The sequence below is a fragment of the Trypanosoma cruzi genome, genomic scaffold (genome assembly GCF_000209065.1).
Source record: "Trypanosoma cruzi strain CL Brener 1047053513131 genomic scaffold, whole genome shotgun sequence".
In the NCBI taxonomy this organism is placed as follows: domain Eukaryota; phylum Euglenozoa; class Kinetoplastea; order Trypanosomatida; family Trypanosomatidae; genus Trypanosoma; species Trypanosoma cruzi.
The window spans coordinates 1,258-18,237 of record NW_001849144.1 but is presented as its reverse complement, the minus strand read 5'-3'; the positions used below and the strand labels follow the sequence as shown (position 1 = coordinate 18,237).

Here is a 16,980-nt window from a genome sequence, read left to right as displayed (position 1 = left end):
CGATGAGTGATGCGGATGCCACCTCATGGTATCACACGCTGCCTACCTCCATGGCATCCTCACTTCCTGCGGCCTCAAAGAATGGCGCACTGCGTTGTTTTGTAAGTGTGAACACATTGTTGAAGAAGACTCGTTTGACGTATGTTCTTGAAATAACTCCTGAGAAGCAGAATTCCGATAATGGAAAGAAAATCCAAGCCTCTGAGTGGCTATATACACGCCCACAAGGTGGGAAAACCGCTCTCCATGATGATTTGGGGACAACTGAGATACTAGCTGCGTGTCTTGCTCGCTCTGTCGCCATGCGAAACAAGAGTCTGTCGAAGGCCGATGGCCTCAGTAAAAGTATGTTGCACGAGTCTCTGCTAGATGGTACAGTTCCCGAAGCTGTGATGTATGAGGCATGGCAAAGCGTGGCTTTGGGAAGAAGTGCTGTTGTGACGATGTCAATTCTGGAGAAACTTTCTCAGTGTATGGAGGTGAACGTCACGCAGGAGGTTCGTGAATTGGCCAATGCTCTTCGTCATTTTCTATTGACTTTCCTTGTGGAACTGGATTGGATTGCACACGCCGACAATAACGTCCTTCGTGATGTCACGTTTCTCATGCTTGGGGCTGTCAACACTCAAAAAGTATTACCGGGACGTCGCGATTCGGCAATACGCGATGAAGATTCGTTTGTTTCTCTGCTCGCACCCAATGAACGACGTAGCATGTGTTGGCTATTAAGACAAAGTGATGTGTGGTTACCACTGGTAGCCGCGCTCTTTGCTTGGGTGAATCATATCCCCCTTAGTAGTGAGGATGAGGGCGAGGGCGAGGGCGAAATTCTTCTGGAGGATGTCGTCCAGAAGTGGGAAAAAATGGCTGCGTGTGAGTCTGGCGGAGGTCGCGCGTTTGATGATCTCTTAAGGCACTTACGTCGATCTCAAAATGCGTCCAAATATCAGCATGCTCTGGTGGTTCTTATGCGTGGCAACCTTTCACTGCGCGAGATCGCATCGTTTGCCGTGTGGAAAGATGATGACATGCGAAATCCTTTTATTGTTTTTTTGCAGCTTCTTTTGGAAGTGGCTGTGGCGTGTGAGGATGCCGCGGAAGCATCTTCTGCCCCGAACGTGGACATAAGTCAAATCGTCTTCTTTGCCGTCCAGAAACGCCTGCAGTCCGATGGTACGCTTGAGACATTATTGGAATTTCTGCATGAATGGAACTTCAGTTTCCTCGAGGACTGGCCGCTTACTGCCATGTCCGGTGGCCTGCCGGTGGTGTATCTCATCCTCCACCTCGCCACCGCTGAAAGGAGCGGAAAAACGCAGGAGTCGCACCGCTTCGTCTCAAGAGCGGCGCAGGTGTTGCGTTGGTTGTGTGGGGATCGAGTGGAACGGGCGGCAGAGGTGCTGAAGGCGTTGTGCGCCGCGAAAGTTCCTCTTTTAGCGCTCTGTTTTACCGAGCGTCAAAGAAGAGATTATTTTAGGTCTCCTGAAGCCCCCCAGAGCGGGGACAGCTATGCAGGAGGCGGCGGTAGCAAGATCAGTCGGGCCATGCACCATATCTTGGGCTCCTCCAGGGCGTCTCTTCTGAGAGGCGCCCTCACAGATTTGGGGGTTTGTAGTCCCACAGATGACACGACCAGTGAAAAGTTTATCCTTCTTTTGTGGACACTTGTGCTGGAGAATGACGAGTCAGCTGCCTTTAACCCCAATCTCCTGCAGCTGCTTCATGAAGCACTTTTTGCAAGCAGTGAGGCAACGCTTCAGAAATCTGTTCCCAGGGCCGTCCTGCTGCTGGAATTTCTTCGGCCCGTCTTTCTGTCAACGTTCCCGCGAGTGTTCGCTGCGGTGGGAGATCAACAGGGAACTGTAGGGTGTGCACTTGCTGCCACTGCGGTTTCTCCAACTTTACCGAGCGCCGCCGTGCTGGGACCTCCACTGGACGAGACGGAAAGAATTGAACGTGTCTGGATAAAGACGTTGCATGAAATACGGCGATTGATTAACCTGCACGTTGCGGACTGTCTTGAAGTTCAGTGTCTTTCATTGCTTTTCAACGCCTTTGAGGCGTCGTGTACCACACTGTCTGAGGGACCCCGCAGCGGGAGTGAGGCGGCAACCGAGGACATACCCTTTACCTTCTCTCCGGCAGAAATGTATTTTTTGGCCTTGCAAGTAATCTCCAATGAACCACCGCGCTTTGTGGTTGCCGTGGAAGTCATGCGGCGAAGAATACGCTCATATGTTCTGCACAAAATGCGACTGGCGATACAACGTGAAGACGAGACGTTGCTATCGTCGAGGACGTCGGAAGTGGACGCCGCCAAAACCCTTCCGGGAAAATTAAAAAGAGACACGCTGTGGTGGGACAGCAAGGTGTATCTGAACGATGTGGCGGAGAATCTTGTGCTAGTCATTTCTGCCTTTGAAAAGACAGCACCGCTGTACTCCCATGCTGTGTTGTTTCTTTTTCTCGATGAATCATTGGCCCTAATGGAGGATTCGGAACTGGGACGTGGAGAAAAGGAGGAGAGGCCGGTTTCAGAGGATGTGCGAGGTGAGATGCTTCAATGTGCTCGTCGAGCGGCACACTCCCGGTGGGCGAAGCTGCACCGACAGGAAAAGAAATTTCTTTTCCGTCTGCTCTCACATCGTCTTTCTCTTCCCAATCAAGAGAAGGCGGAGGAGGATTTGTACCATCGGAATGAATTGCACCAACAAGTTCTCAGGGATATGGCCCTCATGAAAGAGGCCCTGCAGCAAAGGAATGTGAATGCAGCGTTGTTGAGAGCCGTACGAAAAGATGCTTGCCATTCCTCGTTCCGTGGAGGGAGTACAGTTCACGTGGACAGTCATGAAGATATGGGAAGCGGCATATCAATGTTTTCAACGGAACTCGAACTTCTTTTTAAAGAGGAAGCTTATGTACGACAAAGTTTACAGCGACACTTGAGGCAGGAGTATGATAACCTTATTGGTAGTAGCGCCTTTTGTGCTGCTCTGGGAACATTGTATCTGGCGCTGCGGGAGGAACAACGTCGGCGCGTGTTTTTTGCCTTTGTTATTGAACAGGAGGACATTTTATTGACCTTTGGGTTTAATTTTTTTGCTCTGATGAAAGAGGCATTTCGAAGTGGGGTGCGTGTGTTATGGAAGAATGCGATGGAGTGTTTTCAACGGCAGCTCCGCTATCTTCTATTGCAAGAGCGGGAGTCACGGTCTGCTGTGGAGGCCGTTTGCTTTGTGGAGCACAAAATACTCGTTGATCTCTCCAACCAGCAGTGTGCCGTGTTTGACGCCGAGAGCGGTCTACGTCTTTCTCTTGTAGAGGAGGAGGAGGCGCATCGCGACACCTTTTATGAGCTCTTTGCGAGGGAGGAGATGATGGCGCAGCAGCGGTACGAGGCGCGGCTGGAAGAGGAGGTGTGGCGCGAGGAGGAGGCGCAGTGGGAGATGGAGCTGCAAAGGCGTCAAGAGGAGGCGGGTGATGAAAAGGGGGCGGACACGATGAGGCGGAGCAGCCGACAGCACACCTGCCTTGAGTGGAAGCAGCGCCAACTTGCCGCGACGGAAGAGAAGGGATCGGTGTTTTTGTGGCAGCCAACGCCACGAAAAGAAATCCAAGCACCATCGCCGCTGCCAACATCATCGTCGTCGTTGGCGCCTTCTCCTGCGGCAACACGAGCCGCAGTAAAAGTAATTGCAACACAACCTGTCGAGGCGTTACCGCCAGCGAATGCACTGGCGCCACTTCTTCAAATGGACAGCACAACAGCGACGTCTGTGGAGGCTGGTGGGTTTAACGCATTGTTGGATGCCTCCGAGTCACTCTTTGGTGCCTTTTCACGACTGCAAAGGCAAATTATAACCACCGTGGCTCCACCACCAACCGCGAGTGCCAAGAACGACACTTCCAACGTATTTACCGCCATTGCGCCGTTAAAACAGGAACGAGAAGAGAATAAGGGAGAGAAAGAAGGAGAACGCATGGAACATTTTCCCAGGATTTCTCCCCCAGTGATAACATCTGCCCTTAAAACACCTCCATCCATCGCGGAAAAGGAGGAGGGATGGGACGATGTCTTGGAGGACATGTCGCCCCCGTCCACCCAAACTGGCCGTGATGATGACCTGGCGAAAAAAGACCAGGGCGCCTTAGAAAAATCTCCTACGAGCCATGAAGAGAGCAGCAAACGCCTTCGGCTAAGAGCGTCTACAAAAAAGAGTAAAATTCGTGCCCCACGACAAAAACGTCTTGGCGAAGTGCTCTGCCTTGAGAAGGCACCTGAGAAAAAAAAAGAAACGGATATCACGCACCATGAAGAGAAACCGCATGAAAACGAACCACAAACGCGGAGCGAAGCCACTGTTTCCAAGGGAGATGTTGCTCCGCGCGCCTTGGAGGAGAAAGAGGTGTCTCCGTCTGTGGATGATGAAAAGAAGAAAGTTGCAACTATCGGCTCTCATGACGCCGATCAAACCTGGACGACGCAGGCAAGCAGTGGCTCCGCAGAAGGCGACCAATTCCCCACGGTGGAGCTGAAGACTGACGTGCCGGAAGTGTTGATGGATGAAGCGAAAAAGAAGGAAGAAGAGGAAGAAAAAGAAGAAGAAGAAGTGCCGGCCCTGCGTTCTGAGACGTCAATGCCTTTAAAACGTGATGAGGAGACAGCTCGTTTTGCCCTCTTTCGGGAAGAAAGGTTGGCACGTGCCTTTTTATTTCGCTGTTTCATTCTGCTGTCGTAGATATGTCGAGATTTTGTCTCTTTTGCTTCTTGCGGGCCGTGAGGGGAACACACGACGAATGACGAATATATACATCTTAAAGGAGGGTGGCTCCGCTGAAGGGAAGTTCCACAAAATGTCATTTGGCTCAGCGGCATCCCTTTGACTGCTTTCTTGTTGTTGTTCTTGTTGTTGCTGATCTGCCGTCACTCTCTATTTTACTTTTATCTGCTCTTGTTCCCATCTAACCAAAATATTATTATTATTTTAATCTAGGGTGTGGGAATTTGCTTTTTTAGGGAGGAGGCGTCTCTGAGAGCTCCAACTGGGGAGTCAACAAAAATTCCGCAGCCACCGGAAAGAAGGAGGGGACGGAAGACGAGGGGCGTACCTGGACGGCTGCAGGGAAAAAAAAAAAAAAAATGGCAACTACGGCGGATTTTTTGGGGAAGAACTGCCCCCACTGCGGCGCCATCGATAGCCTGGAGACGGACGATGTGCTTGGTGAAGTGGCATGCACGGAGTGTGCCATTGTTGTGGCTATGGGACTTGAAGAGAGCGTCTCCACGCGATACGACAAGGACGCCACATATGATGATGTTGATCGGCATCGCAAACGTGAAGATATGAGCGTGTCTACGCCTCATGCCCTCTCCTTGTCGTCCTCGGCATCGAAAACACCCGGTGGGGACACGACGGGTAAAATCATACTCCATCCGGCCATGCTTAACTGTATCCGAGGCCTGCAGAAGAAGTCGGCGCTGCCAGAGCAGGTGATTGGCCGTGCGGTTGAGTTAGCGAGGCGGTTTGTGGGTGGCCGACGGGCACGTGGTCAGCGAATTGAGAAGCAGCAGGATGTTGCAGCGGCCTGCTTCATGATTGCGGCCGAACAGATGAATCACCCCGTGCCACTTGCGGAGCTGCGCCATCTTGACGCCGCACTTGGCGATGTCGAGTATCGGCGAGCAGAAATCGTAAAGGAGACACACATGGAGGAGGAAGAGCGTCGACTTAAGGCCATGTATGTGGACAACCTCCTTACAATATACCTTCGAAAACTTAGTCTGCAACTGTCACTCTACATGCCGCGCTGCAAGCGGCTTTTGGGGGTGCTTCATCATGTCGATTCCCTCCGCGAGGTGGGGGTTGTGGACAAAATTATCATGTCGTTGTTGCTTGCACTGACATCGCGCAGCTTTCAGTGGGAGAAAGAAAAAACCGTTGTGAACACCACAGGCAACAGTGTTATCGGCAGCACGAACAGCCCGGAGGCCATCTGCGCCAACTTTGCAGCCAAAGCAAACTTGGACATAGGAAAGGTCAATAAAGTCATGAAAACCGCGAACGAAAACCTGCAAGCGATCTTGGCGGCATTTGCTGCCACGGATAGCACGCATGGCAATGAGAATACGAAGAAGGAGGAAAAAGAGGAGGATAATGACAATTCCAGCAATATGACGCTCGTGACCAAACGCATGAAGGTGGAAAATCCGTAAAAACTCACGTTCCTTCTTTTTCTTTTTCTTTTTTTTTTATGATGTCTTTTTCTCACGTATGGACTTTTTGTTGTTGCTGTTTTTTCTGTAATTTATTTGTTTTTTTGTTGTTTGTGTGGCCGCAATGTTCTTCAGTCGCAATTGTTGTGTTGTTGCAACGAAATTTACTTTGAGGAAATTGTTCCATTTTATTTTTTTGTTTTCTTTCTTTCCTTGCACTTACACATATACCACACGTGTTGCCACGGATGCACTGCAGTGGTTGAGGGTGGAAAAGGAAAACTTAAAGGGGTGAAGAAAGGAATTCATGCAGAAGAAGCAACTGCCGCCGAAATTTTTTGACCCGGTGAGCTTTGGAGGAGGGAAGGGTGCGAAGCACGACGATGAAGAGGAGGTTGAAGATGACTTTGACTTGGTTGCCGTCATGAAGGAGATGACGGTGCATGAGCGCCGCAAGGTGTATGCGCTGAAGGGCATACTGGATGAATACAAGAAGGCCCGCACGAAGTTTCGCGAGGAGCTTGCCATCCTTCAAATGGACCATCTGCGTGCCGCCCAGCGGCTCCACGATGTGCGCGCCGCGATTGTGCGCGGGTTACGCGATGTGACCGAGGAGGAGATCGCCGCGGTGACGACGACAGTGGCCTCCGGTGTGCAGGAGATCCCGTCCGACGACGAAGACGGCGAGGAAGGGAAGAGCGAACCTCAGCCGCGGGGGGCAACGGCGGGTACTGACGAGAAGGCGGCCAAGTCCGTGCGGGTGGTTACGCCGCAAGAAGAAAAGAGCCGTCTTGAAGTTGCCGCGGCCGCCGCAGATGGAGGCATTCCGGACTTTTGGCTGACCGCAATGTGCAACGCGGAGGTGGTGGAGTCTATGATCACGGAACGTGACCGCCACGCCCTTAGTTTTTTGCAGGACATTGTAATGGAGTACGTGGAGGATGATCCGCAGAAGGGCGTTCGTTTGAACTTCCATTTCGCCCCGAATGAATATTTTACAAACACGGTGCTCAGCAAGACGTACCGCATGTCTTTTAATGAGGATAGCGGGGAGTTTGAGATTGACTCCATGAAATCCACTCCCGTTGAGTGGAAGTCACCGGAAAAGAATCTCACTGTCATTTTGAAGAAGAAGAAGCAACGTCACAAGAAGAGTAAGAGCATCCGCGTGGTGACGCAGGAGGAGAAGTGTCCGTCGTTCTTTACCCTCTTTACCGACCCATGCAGGGACGATGACGACGAGGACGATGATCACGACGACGACAACGGTAAGGAAGGCAAGCATAGCGGGGATGCGGGTAAGAAAGGGGATAAGGGGGACGATGAGGACGATGATGATGACGATGATGAAGAGGAGGCAGAAGCTGAACTACACATTGAGGTGGGGCAGTTGTTGATGGAGGAGATTGTGCCAAAGGCCGCATTCTTCTACACAGGGAAGTCGGTTGATCAGACAGCGCAGGCATTACATAATCAAATTCAAATTCAATTTGGCGGCGATGACGACGACGATGATGAAGACGAGGACGATAATGAAGAGGATGACGACGCGCCAAATACGCAGCCGCGGCTCATCCAACACGGTAGAAAGGGCCGTGGCGGTGCGGGTGGCAGTGGTGGCCGTGGCGGTAAAGGGAAGCAGGAATGCAAACAGCAGTAGACATGTAAGGCCAGCAGAGAAGAAAAAGAAAAAGAAAAAAAAAACAGATAGTTTCTAATATATACACATATATATTTATATAACGACACACAGCCAAAGAAGAGGACTACAAGAGAAGACAAATTGAAATAATAATAAAAAAAAAAAAAAAAAGAAAACATGGAAGGTGCACGGAAAAGGAAAAAGGAAAAGATGTTTTGACTAGTTTCTTTCACCAGGACTTTTTACCACTCCGTAAAGAGGCGGCTTAAGAAGTGTGGGGCGGATTAACAAGAATTTATTAAGCAACAGGAAGAGGAAACATGAAAAAAAAAAAAAAAAAGAGAAGAAGAGAGGAAGGAGAAAATATTCCCAAATAAACACGTAAAAGAAGTGAAAAAAAAAAAAAGTTAATCTTGAAGAAAAAAGAAAAAGGAAGGGAGAAAAGGAAAGAAAATAGAAGGAGAAGAAAATAAGACGCAGATGAAGGAGGACACACGCACGCACACACACAACCGGCCATTTCCGCTTCATGTGCCTCTTTTCTCATCGTGTCTTCTCCCCCTGTCGCTTCGATGTGGCTGCAGACCCACACGGCCACGAAGCCCGATGACGAATGGGCGAAGAGCTCTCCCACTGCCGTTTTTAACGGAGACACTGACGTGCGTCAGCACCACTCTGCTCTCTCTGTCTTTATTCTCTCATGTTCTCTGTTGTTGTTGTTGTTGCTTTTGTCTTTGCCGCGCAACTGCCAGATACTACTCAGTAGCCACAATAAGCAACACAAAAAACAGCCTTTTATTTTTCCAAGACAATGTCCTGCGGAGACGCAAAGCTCAACCACCCGGCACCCGACTTCAATGAGACGGCGCTGATGCCCAACGGCACCTTCAAGAAGGTGGCCCTCAGCTCCTACAAGGGCAAGTGGCTGGTGCTCTTCTTCTACCCGATGGACTTCACCTTCGTCTGCCCCACAGAGATCTGCCAATTCTCGGACCGTGTGAAGGAGTTCTCTGACATTGGCTGCGAGGTGCTTGCCTGCTCCATGGACAGCGAGTACTCCCATCTGGCCTGGACAAGCATTGAGCGCAAGCGTGGCGGACTTGGCCAGATGAACATCCCCATTCTTGCCGACAAGACCAAGTGCATCATGAAGTCGTATGGTGTGCTGAAGGAGGAGGATGGCGTGGCGTACCGTGGCCTTTTCATCATCGACCCGAAGCAGAACCTGCGGCAGATCACCGTCAACGACCTCCCCGTTGGCCGCGACGTGGACGAGGCCCTTCGCCTTGTGAAGGCGTTCCAGTTCGTGGAGGAACATGGCGAGGTGTGCCCCGCCAACTGGAAGCCCGGTGACAAGACGATGAAGCCGGATCCCGAAAAGTCCAAGGAGTACTTTGGTGCTGTCGCGTAGCGTGGCGGTTCACAGTCTCCATTGTGACACTGGTTTTTTTTTGTTTTTGTTTTTGTTACTTTTATTGTACTACGTTTTTTTTCTTTTGTTTTCTTATTTTTTTAAGGCATATTTTTCAATTTCGCGACAACACGCTGGTTGGGAGCTCTTTCTCTTCATCTCCCACCTGCATTGTTGTGGGCGGGGGTGGGTGCGGGAGAAGTAGTTATGGGAAAGGAGGGGGCGTGAGTGTGTGCTTTGCAGGGAAGAGGCTGAATTTGCAAAGAAGCATGACGCATTGTTTTTCTGCGCCGTTCCCAAGGCATGAGGCATCTTTCCCACCTGCCACGTTTACCCTTTCTTCCCGAATCCGTGGTGCATGCATTCAGACCGTCATAAAAAAAAAGCGTTGTTTACGAAAAGAAAAAGAGGAAGAGAGTAGAGAGAGCGAGGGAAGTGGACTGATGGAATCTCAGAGGTACTTTATTTCGTTATTTTTGTTATGGGATTTCCTTTTTATGATCGAAGGCGGAAGAGGGGCATGAGTGTATGTTTCTTACTGGTGATGACCCCTCTATGTGAGCTGGCTTTTATCTTTGTTTGTTTCTCGTTTGTTGTTGTTGCCTCTTTCTGTTCTTCTTGGCGCTAGTCGCCTTTGTGTTGTTGGCCGCGCGGAATATTACCATTTCTGGTCCGTGTTTTCCCGTGTGCAAGGCGCGAAGGCTGGCTATATCATTAATGGGCATATGGGCACTTTTAGCATGAGGATGCCCTTCCAGTGTTTATCCGTTCATTTGCTCGGGAGTATATTTGTGCTCTGCCTGGCCGCTTCCGGAGTGGCCTCCACCCGCCCCCTTGTGGTTTTCTTGGCCGCATTTACTGATTGCCTCTTGCGTGAAATGGCGACACATGTATGTGAGTCTGCGTACTGCGAGGGGATGGGCTGGTGCACCGCATTTGGGTGTTAACTGCTTGGGCACGAGGGACCGCGTGGCGGCCGTTCCGCTGGGAGCGGGGAAGCGGTGTTATCCTGCGGAAGGAATGGCAGGGAACCTGGATGCACCTGGGGCGTGGCGCCATTTCATTCCTTTTGGATGGACCCATGGACAATGACGATGGACGGACTCTGCCGCCAAATCGCATGGGTACGGGGTGTGCGAGGGAGCACCGTGCAAAAACGAAAAGGAACGGCTGAGGGCTGGAAATTTCTTTTGTCGCGTGTGCCACGAAATGTTGGCTTGCATGTTGGTGCAAGAGGGGCTGGCGAATCAGCGCAGCTCTCACTCCATCTCTCTGTGTGCGCACACAAATGTTGCCTCCGCTTCCCTTTTTCTTTTTCTATCTTGCTGGCATTAATGCGGCCATCCGCCACGGCTGCCCCCGCCAACAGCACTAAGACGACCAAAGTGTGGTGCGTAGTTTGGTCACATGTTAGTCAAGCTGGATAAGTGGTGGAAAAGTAAGGCCCATCGCCGTATCCGGGGGGCTCGGGGGGCGCGATTCGCCAGCCTCAGGTTCCATGCTGTGTTTATTTTCGCCGCGGTGGGTCTCGTCGAGTGGGTCATGCGGTCGACTGAGAGCCCGACCGTCTACCACATCTCGCCGCCGCCCGTGCCAGCGCCGCCACCGCTCCCAACTTCCATCGGCTACTCGTTGGGTCAAGAAATGCCGCACTTGCGATCCATGGAGCTCGAGGCGGAAATCCCACCGCAGGTGCCACAGGTCCGGGGATTGGATTATGTCTCACTGCGAAAAGATGGAAGATTTTTGTGAGGGAATATGGTGGCAGAAGGGAGCGTCTTTGGCGCGCTGGTGGTTTTTACATCATTCTCGTTCACCAAACACGGCACCATCCTTCCATGCCCAGTGGTGTTCTGAAGAGGATGAAGGAGGACACACGCACGCACACACACAACCGGCCATGTCCGCTTCATGTGCCTCTTTTCTCATCGTGTCTTCTCCCCCTGTCGCTTCGATGTGGCTGCAGACCCACACGGCCACGAAGCCCGATGACGAATGGGCGAAGAGCTCTCCCACTGCCGTTTTTAACGGAGACACTGACGTGCGTCAGCACCACTCTGCTCTCTCTGTCTTTATTCTCTCATGTTCTCTGTTGTTGTTGTTGTTGCTTTTGTCTTTGCCGCGCAACTGCCAGATACTACTCAGTAGCCACAATAAGCAACACAAAAAACAGCCTTTTATTTTTCCAAGACAATGTCCTGCGGAGACGCAAAGCTCAACCACCCGGCACCCGACTTCAATGAGACGGCGCTGATGCCCAACGGCACCTTCAAGAAGGTGGCCCTCAGCTCCTACAAGGGCAAGTGGCTGGTGCTCTTCTTCTACCCGATGGACTTCACCTTCGTCTGCCCCACAGAGATCTGCCAATTCTCGGACCGTGTGAAGGAGTTCTCTGACATTGGCTGCGAGGTGCTTGCCTGCTCCATGGACAGCGAGTACTCCCATCTGGCCTGGACAAGCATTGAGCGCAAGCGTGGCGGACTTGGCCAGATGAACATCCCCATTCTTGCCGACAAGACCAAGTGCATCATGAAGTCGTATGGTGTGCTGAAGGAGGAGGATGGCGTGGCGTACCGTGGCCTTTTCATCATCGACCCGAAGCAGAACCTGCGGCAGATCACCGTCAACGACCTCCCCGTTGGCCGCGACGTGGACGAGGCCCTTCGTCTTGTGAAGGCGTTCCAGTTCGTGGAGGAACATGGCGAGGTGTGCCCCGCCAACTGGAAGCCCGGTGACAAGACGATGAAGCCGGATCCCGAAAAGTCCAAGGAGTTCTTTGGTGCTGTCGCGTAGCGTGGCGGTTCACAGTCTCCATTGTGACACTGGTTTTTTTTTGTTTTTGTTTTTGTTACTTTTATTGTACTACGTTTTTTTCCTTTTGTTTTCTTATTTTTTTAATAGGAGCTTGTGAGAAGAATGATCGCGGGAGAGCTGGCTAACTTAATTAATGTATGTGTACATCCTGATAAATGAATGCATTCTTTATGATACTTTCTACCATATGAATCTTTTGGGAAGAACGCGACTTTGTAGGGGCAGGGAACCGATAGAGGCCAGTGTATTTTGTTTTTTACAGACAGCCAGATAAGTTTAAGTAAATGGCATTGGTTCCCTACACACCCTCCGAGTGGTGTGATATTGGCGCCCGTCTCTGGGACATGGTGTGCCAATGTGGCGAGATCCAGGTGCAGATGACGTTCATTAATGGCAACCAGATGTCGGATGAGACGTTAACTGTGGCCGCATCTTCCACAGGCTTATGCCTGTTCCATGGACCCATCTCTAAAGCATGGCAGGATTCTACTCTTATTGGACATATTGCGGATCTACGGGCGCCTCAGATCCCTAATTTTGAGACACAAGCGCTCCTGCCCGCTATGGGGGCAGCCCGGGAGTTGGGGCACCAACAAGGGCTCATCACTGCTGAAAGGGAACGCCTGAATATTGATTACGCAAACGCCGTCGCGGACGTGCAGAATCGGAATGCTCGGCTTAACTCGCAGTTTCAGGAGGCGCATCACAACCTATCGGTAAGGGAATCCACTATCGCCGGGGCCGACAACCTGGTCCTAGAACTACAACAGCAGTTGGAGGCCGCTCACGCCCAATTACGGGAGCGCGAATTCAACTTGGGAGTCCTCACTGCTCAACTCCAGGAACGGGAGGCATGCCATAATGCACAACAACCCGTGCGGGATGCGGAGACGGCGGGGCGGGGCAAGTCTCCCGCTACTCGACACGCTGCCAACGATGGCGTAACTACACTACCGCATCAGACGGATATCTTGATGGCTGGAGGCGTGCCTAGCAGCGCGGCCCGACGCAGTTCGGCGGCTTACAGACGCCCTCACGGCAATGTTGGGAGACCACATTTCCACCCTTCCACGCCGCTGCCTTCCCGCACTTCTCCCCTGGACGCCCAATTACCCATGGAAGAGGACCGCAGTTTCTGCGCATTCGACGTCACCACGTGGCCCACGCGTGTATGGAATGAGGGCGCCTCCGGAGTCGTTTTCGATTTCCGGTGCGCATACCAATGCTGGCAACAGGACGACGAGCAGGTTAAAATTGCCGTTGACAATTTGGTCGAGTGGATCGGCGTGCTGGAAGGCCTGCAGGATCCCATCGATCGCTTCATGATTTTGGCAGGTCCCTACGGAATACATTCCGGATGCAGCTCATGATTGCATCCGATCCCGGCATCCGGCTTTCCAAACGGCGTGCCCGTCTACACACTGCTGTTCACCAGGCGGACGCTTATGCCAGGGCAGCTCAGCCTCTCGTGGATCGGCGAGAAACCCAACGCACTTTGCGATGCCAACGTTGTCATACCTATGGACACGAGGCATCTACATGCAATGTGCGTCCGAGAGGGAATTAATTATATTATAGGTGTCCATCAAAAAACGGCAGAGGGGCTGCCGCACGCCGCTCATGAATGCTGACGACGGGAGCGCCATCGAATCCGCCACCTCCCACCAATCCGCACAGGCAGCGCACCGCGCCGCCGATGCTCCACCCGATCTTTCAAATTGCCCGACGCAATCGTCGGGAAGGGCAATGGAGCTTATCCGTAAACGACGCTCGACTGTGGTACGACGAAACACCGACATCCCCGCTTTGGGCCAGTTATATGAGGAGAGCGAACGAGGTCGCTCGAGAGATGTGTGCGCTGCCAACTTGGGAGCGTGGAATGTCCCTAGCGGGGCAATTCACAACCTTTTGCCGCACGCACGAACGGACGATGAACGAGGAGAGCTGTGCGGCCTTTTTGATGGCAATATTAGATGTGGCGCCATCGACCCGACTGCAGTACGCCAGGATACTGCGGTCCATGTTGGAAATGAATCGAACCCCGCTGGACATGGTGATTCTGGGGTTGCAAAAAGTTGCGGCGCGATCGGAGACGAAGCAGACGAGGCAGGCGCGCCCCTTGACAGAGGAAGAGATGAATCAAGTAATCCGCGGTCGGACCGATTGGAAGGAACGTGTTGTCGTACGACTCGCGTGGGTAACGGCGAGTCGTTTGTTTGAGATTGCGGTCTTGACACCCAACAATTTTAAACTGAAGCCGAACGGGGTCATGGTTTTGGATTGGTCCGTCGCGCCGAAGACGGCGAAAGCGGATCCCCACCGCGCCCCGCTGTCCGACAGGAGACGAGGGCAGGACGCGTTCGACATTATAAAGCTATGCGGGACACTCCGTCGCAGCGTAAGGCTCACGAATATTACTAATGCCAAAGTCGAACGAACTTTGGCTCCTTGGGATGCCACGGCGCATTCCATAAAACGCGGTGCGTTGAGGCACGCTGCTCAAATCGTGGAGACATACAATTTGGATCCACACGTGATCTCGCAGTTGGCGAAGCACGTCGATCCGTTCGACCTTCCCCAGAATACTGTTCGATATTTGGGGAAGTACACCACAATGCTGACCCAGGTATCGTCGCGGGTCGTATTGATGTGAAGGGAGAAGCTGCGGAAGGGCAAGAACCCTGGCTGAGAGCAGAGGAGCGTTTTTTCATGATTTTAATCACAATCATGCTGCTACAATAACGAGACGCGCCACAAGGACGCGTCCGACCACTCCACAAGATGAACACGCTATCCCGCTACGGCAGGTCAACGTGCCCGTATTGAACTTAGAGTGGATTAAAAGTCGGTTGAACCCGGCCACCTTGGAGAGGCTCATGCAAGTTTGGGGACTCGTCGGGCGGTCCCCTCTCCCTCCGTCTTCCTCCGGTAAAGCGCGCGAAGGCTCACGGAGGATTCCAACCGCTGACGCGAGATTGTTACGAAAAGCAAGAATAATCGAGGACGGTTCGTCCACAATAACAGGCGGATGGATAATGCCCCTTTTTTGGTTGTGGAGGAGAAAACCACCGGCTTACGACGACGATGGATCGCGTGGCCACGCGACAAGAACAGAGAGGACCCTTATGAGGCGAATGTTCCTCTTTTACACATTTCCCATTATTTGCCACCTGCGATGGCTGAGGCCGCTTCCTGCCTGGATTTAGACATCCTTTTTTCCGAGTCTCTTTACCGCGGGAGACTCGGCATTTCTTTCGATGCCACGTGGAGGACGGCACACTGGTGGAGCTGACACGGCATCCAATGGGATGCAAGGCCGGCCCAGAAATTCTCCAGATTATTACCTCAGCAATTGCGGTGGTGACGACGGTGGTTCGCCCCCTCTGGGCTGCACCTCCATCGGTGCGTGTCGGCGTTTGGATCTATAATATACGCATTGCAGGGTCGAAAAGCGATGCGACATTGTGGGAAGCCCAAGTGCTTCGTAATGCGGACGGTTGTCACGCATCCTTGGAGGATCGCGAATCGGGCGCCACGCATTACACCTTCCTGGGAGTGCGGTTTGATCATGGCAACACCGGGCGGTATCCCTGAGTGACAAGTTTGTCCTGTCTGTATGCGCCATGCCGGCGCTCAATTCTTTGACCATCTCGGAAATGGAGGTTGTGGCGTCACGCTTTTTGTACGCGGCCGCCATTTTGTGCACGCGTTTATGTGACCACTACTTTTTTATCAAGGCAGTGCGACGACAATTATCCGCAGTTAACCGGGGATTGTGCTGGAGACATCCCCGGCGAACCTTCCGTCGGCAGCGGTTGGTTTGGGCGAGAGACTACGACTCATCATCGAGAACAATCGCAAGCGAATCATCAATTCCACGGAAAAGGCATCGGCCGCCATCATCACGGACGCATCGCTCCATGGATGGGGAGCCGTTTAAATTCCAGACTCCGGCGACGTTAAAATTGCCGGAGGGAAATGGGAGAGGAAGCCTTTTCTTATCATGCAGGCCGAGGCACGAGCAGTACGCCTGGCCTTATCGGCCTTTTCCGCCATTTTGCCATCCACTATGGACGTTTGGGTGGACAGCACTTCGCTGCGAGGAGCGGCGAATAAAGGCAGCTCAAAATCACACGCCATGACGTGGGAGCTGCAACGGATATATGAGTTTTTGGACTCTCGCGGAGTGCGAGCATCCTTTGGTTACGTGCGGTCTGCAGAAAACCCCGCAGACGGCATATCACGCGGTCGTGTGTTTACAATTCAGGATTTGGCGAAGGGGTGGAACTTGCGAAGGGGAGCGGCAGGGTCTTGTGGCTGGAGGAAACCAAAGTCTGCCACCTCGTAAGTAACAATATGTAAATCCTAACTGAGGACAAAGGACCATGCTAGTGGTGCACAGAATTCTTTATATTGAATGAAAATAAAACACTGAAGCAATTAACTAACGAACCTTTTTTCCTAACTTGCTTGGTTTCTTTAGGTTATTTCAGGATCCGGCCAGCCGCCCGGAAGATTATTCGGCATATTTTTCAATTTCGCGACAACACGCTGGTTGGGAGCTCTTTCTCTTCATCTCCCACCTGCATTGTTGTGGGCGGGGGTGGGTGCGGGAGAAGTAGTTATGGGAAAGGAGGGGGCGTGAGTGTGTGCTTTGCAGGGAAGAGGCTGAATTTGCAAAGAAGCATGACGCATTGTTTTTCTGCGCCGTTCCCAAGGCATGAGGCATCTTTCCCACCTGCCACGTTTACCCTTTCTTCCCGAATCCGTGGTGCATGCATTCAGACCGTCATAAAAAAAAAGCGTTGTTTACGAAAAGAAAAAGAGGAAGAGAGTAGAGAGAGCGAGGGAAGTGGACTGATGGAATCTCAGAGGTACTTTATTTCGTTATTTTTGTTA

The 16,980-nt window shown here is 52.0% G+C and overlaps 6 protein-coding genes across 6 annotated transcripts, besides 18 other annotated features; all 6 read left to right on the top strand.

Moving 5' to 3' along the window:
- Positions 1–4,138: a sequence feature (areas not merged during assembly with more than two copies in the genome that could not be assigned to a particular haplotype).
- Positions 1–4,739, top strand: Tc00.1047053504839.70 (hypothetical protein, conserved; the record flags this gene model as incomplete). Its single annotated transcript, XM_803658.1, has 1 exon — positions 1–4,739. A coding segment is annotated over one exon (4,739 nt), but the record flags the coding sequence as incomplete, so codon positions are not given.
- Positions 4,139–4,750: a sequence feature (haploid, non-Esmeraldo-like haplotype).
- Positions 4,571–4,611: a microsatellite.
- Positions 4,751–10,286: a sequence feature (heterozygous, non-Esmeraldo-like haplotype).
- Positions 4,969–4,990: a sequence feature (AT_rich).
- Positions 5,141–6,214, top strand: Tc00.1047053504839.60 (hypothetical protein, conserved; the record flags this gene model as incomplete). Its single annotated transcript, XM_803657.1, has 1 exon — positions 5,141–6,214. The coding sequence occupies one exon, from the start codon at positions 5,141–5,143 to the stop codon at positions 6,212–6,214; it is 1,074 nt and encodes a 357-aa protein (XP_808750.1).
- Positions 6,224–6,327: a sequence feature (A-rich).
- On the top strand, positions 6,522–7,874 carry Tc00.1047053504839.50 (nucleosome assembly protein-like protein, putative; the record flags this gene model as incomplete). The annotated part of the gene is made up of 1 exon (XM_803656.1): positions 6,522–7,874. The coding sequence occupies one exon, from the start codon at positions 6,522–6,524 to the stop codon at positions 7,872–7,874; it is 1,353 nt and encodes a 450-aa protein (XP_808749.1).
- Positions 7,443–7,482: a microsatellite.
- Positions 7,533–7,564: a microsatellite.
- Positions 7,709–7,764: a microsatellite.
- Positions 7,985–8,032: a sequence feature (T-rich).
- Positions 8,167–8,331: a sequence feature (T-rich).
- On the top strand, positions 8,668–9,267 carry Tc00.1047053504839.44 (tryparedoxin peroxidase; the record flags this gene model as incomplete). The annotated part of the gene is made up of 1 exon (XM_803661.1): positions 8,668–9,267. The coding sequence occupies one exon, from the start codon at positions 8,668–8,670 to the stop codon at positions 9,265–9,267; it is 600 nt and encodes a 199-aa protein (XP_808754.1).
- Positions 9,301–9,324: a microsatellite.
- Positions 10,287–10,908: a sequence feature (haploid, Esmeraldo-like haplotype).
- Tc00.1047053504839.36 (hypothetical protein, conserved) lies at positions 10,675–11,019 on the top strand (the record flags this gene model as incomplete). The annotated part of the gene is made up of 1 exon (XM_803660.1): positions 10,675–11,019. The coding sequence occupies one exon, from the start codon at positions 10,675–10,677 to the stop codon at positions 11,017–11,019; it is 345 nt and encodes a 114-aa protein (XP_808753.1).
- Positions 10,909–16,980: a sequence feature (areas not merged during assembly with more than two copies in the genome that could not be assigned to a particular haplotype).
- On the top strand, positions 11,461–12,060 carry Tc00.1047053504839.28 (tryparedoxin peroxidase, putative; the record flags this gene model as incomplete). Its single annotated transcript, XM_803659.1, has 1 exon — positions 11,461–12,060. One exon carries the CDS (start codon positions 11,461–11,463, stop codon positions 12,058–12,060), a length of 600 nt encoding a protein of 199 aa, XP_808752.1.
- Positions 12,094–12,117: a microsatellite.
- Positions 12,167–12,338: a mobile genetic element.
- Positions 12,167–16,628: a mobile genetic element.
- Positions 16,382–16,602: a mobile genetic element.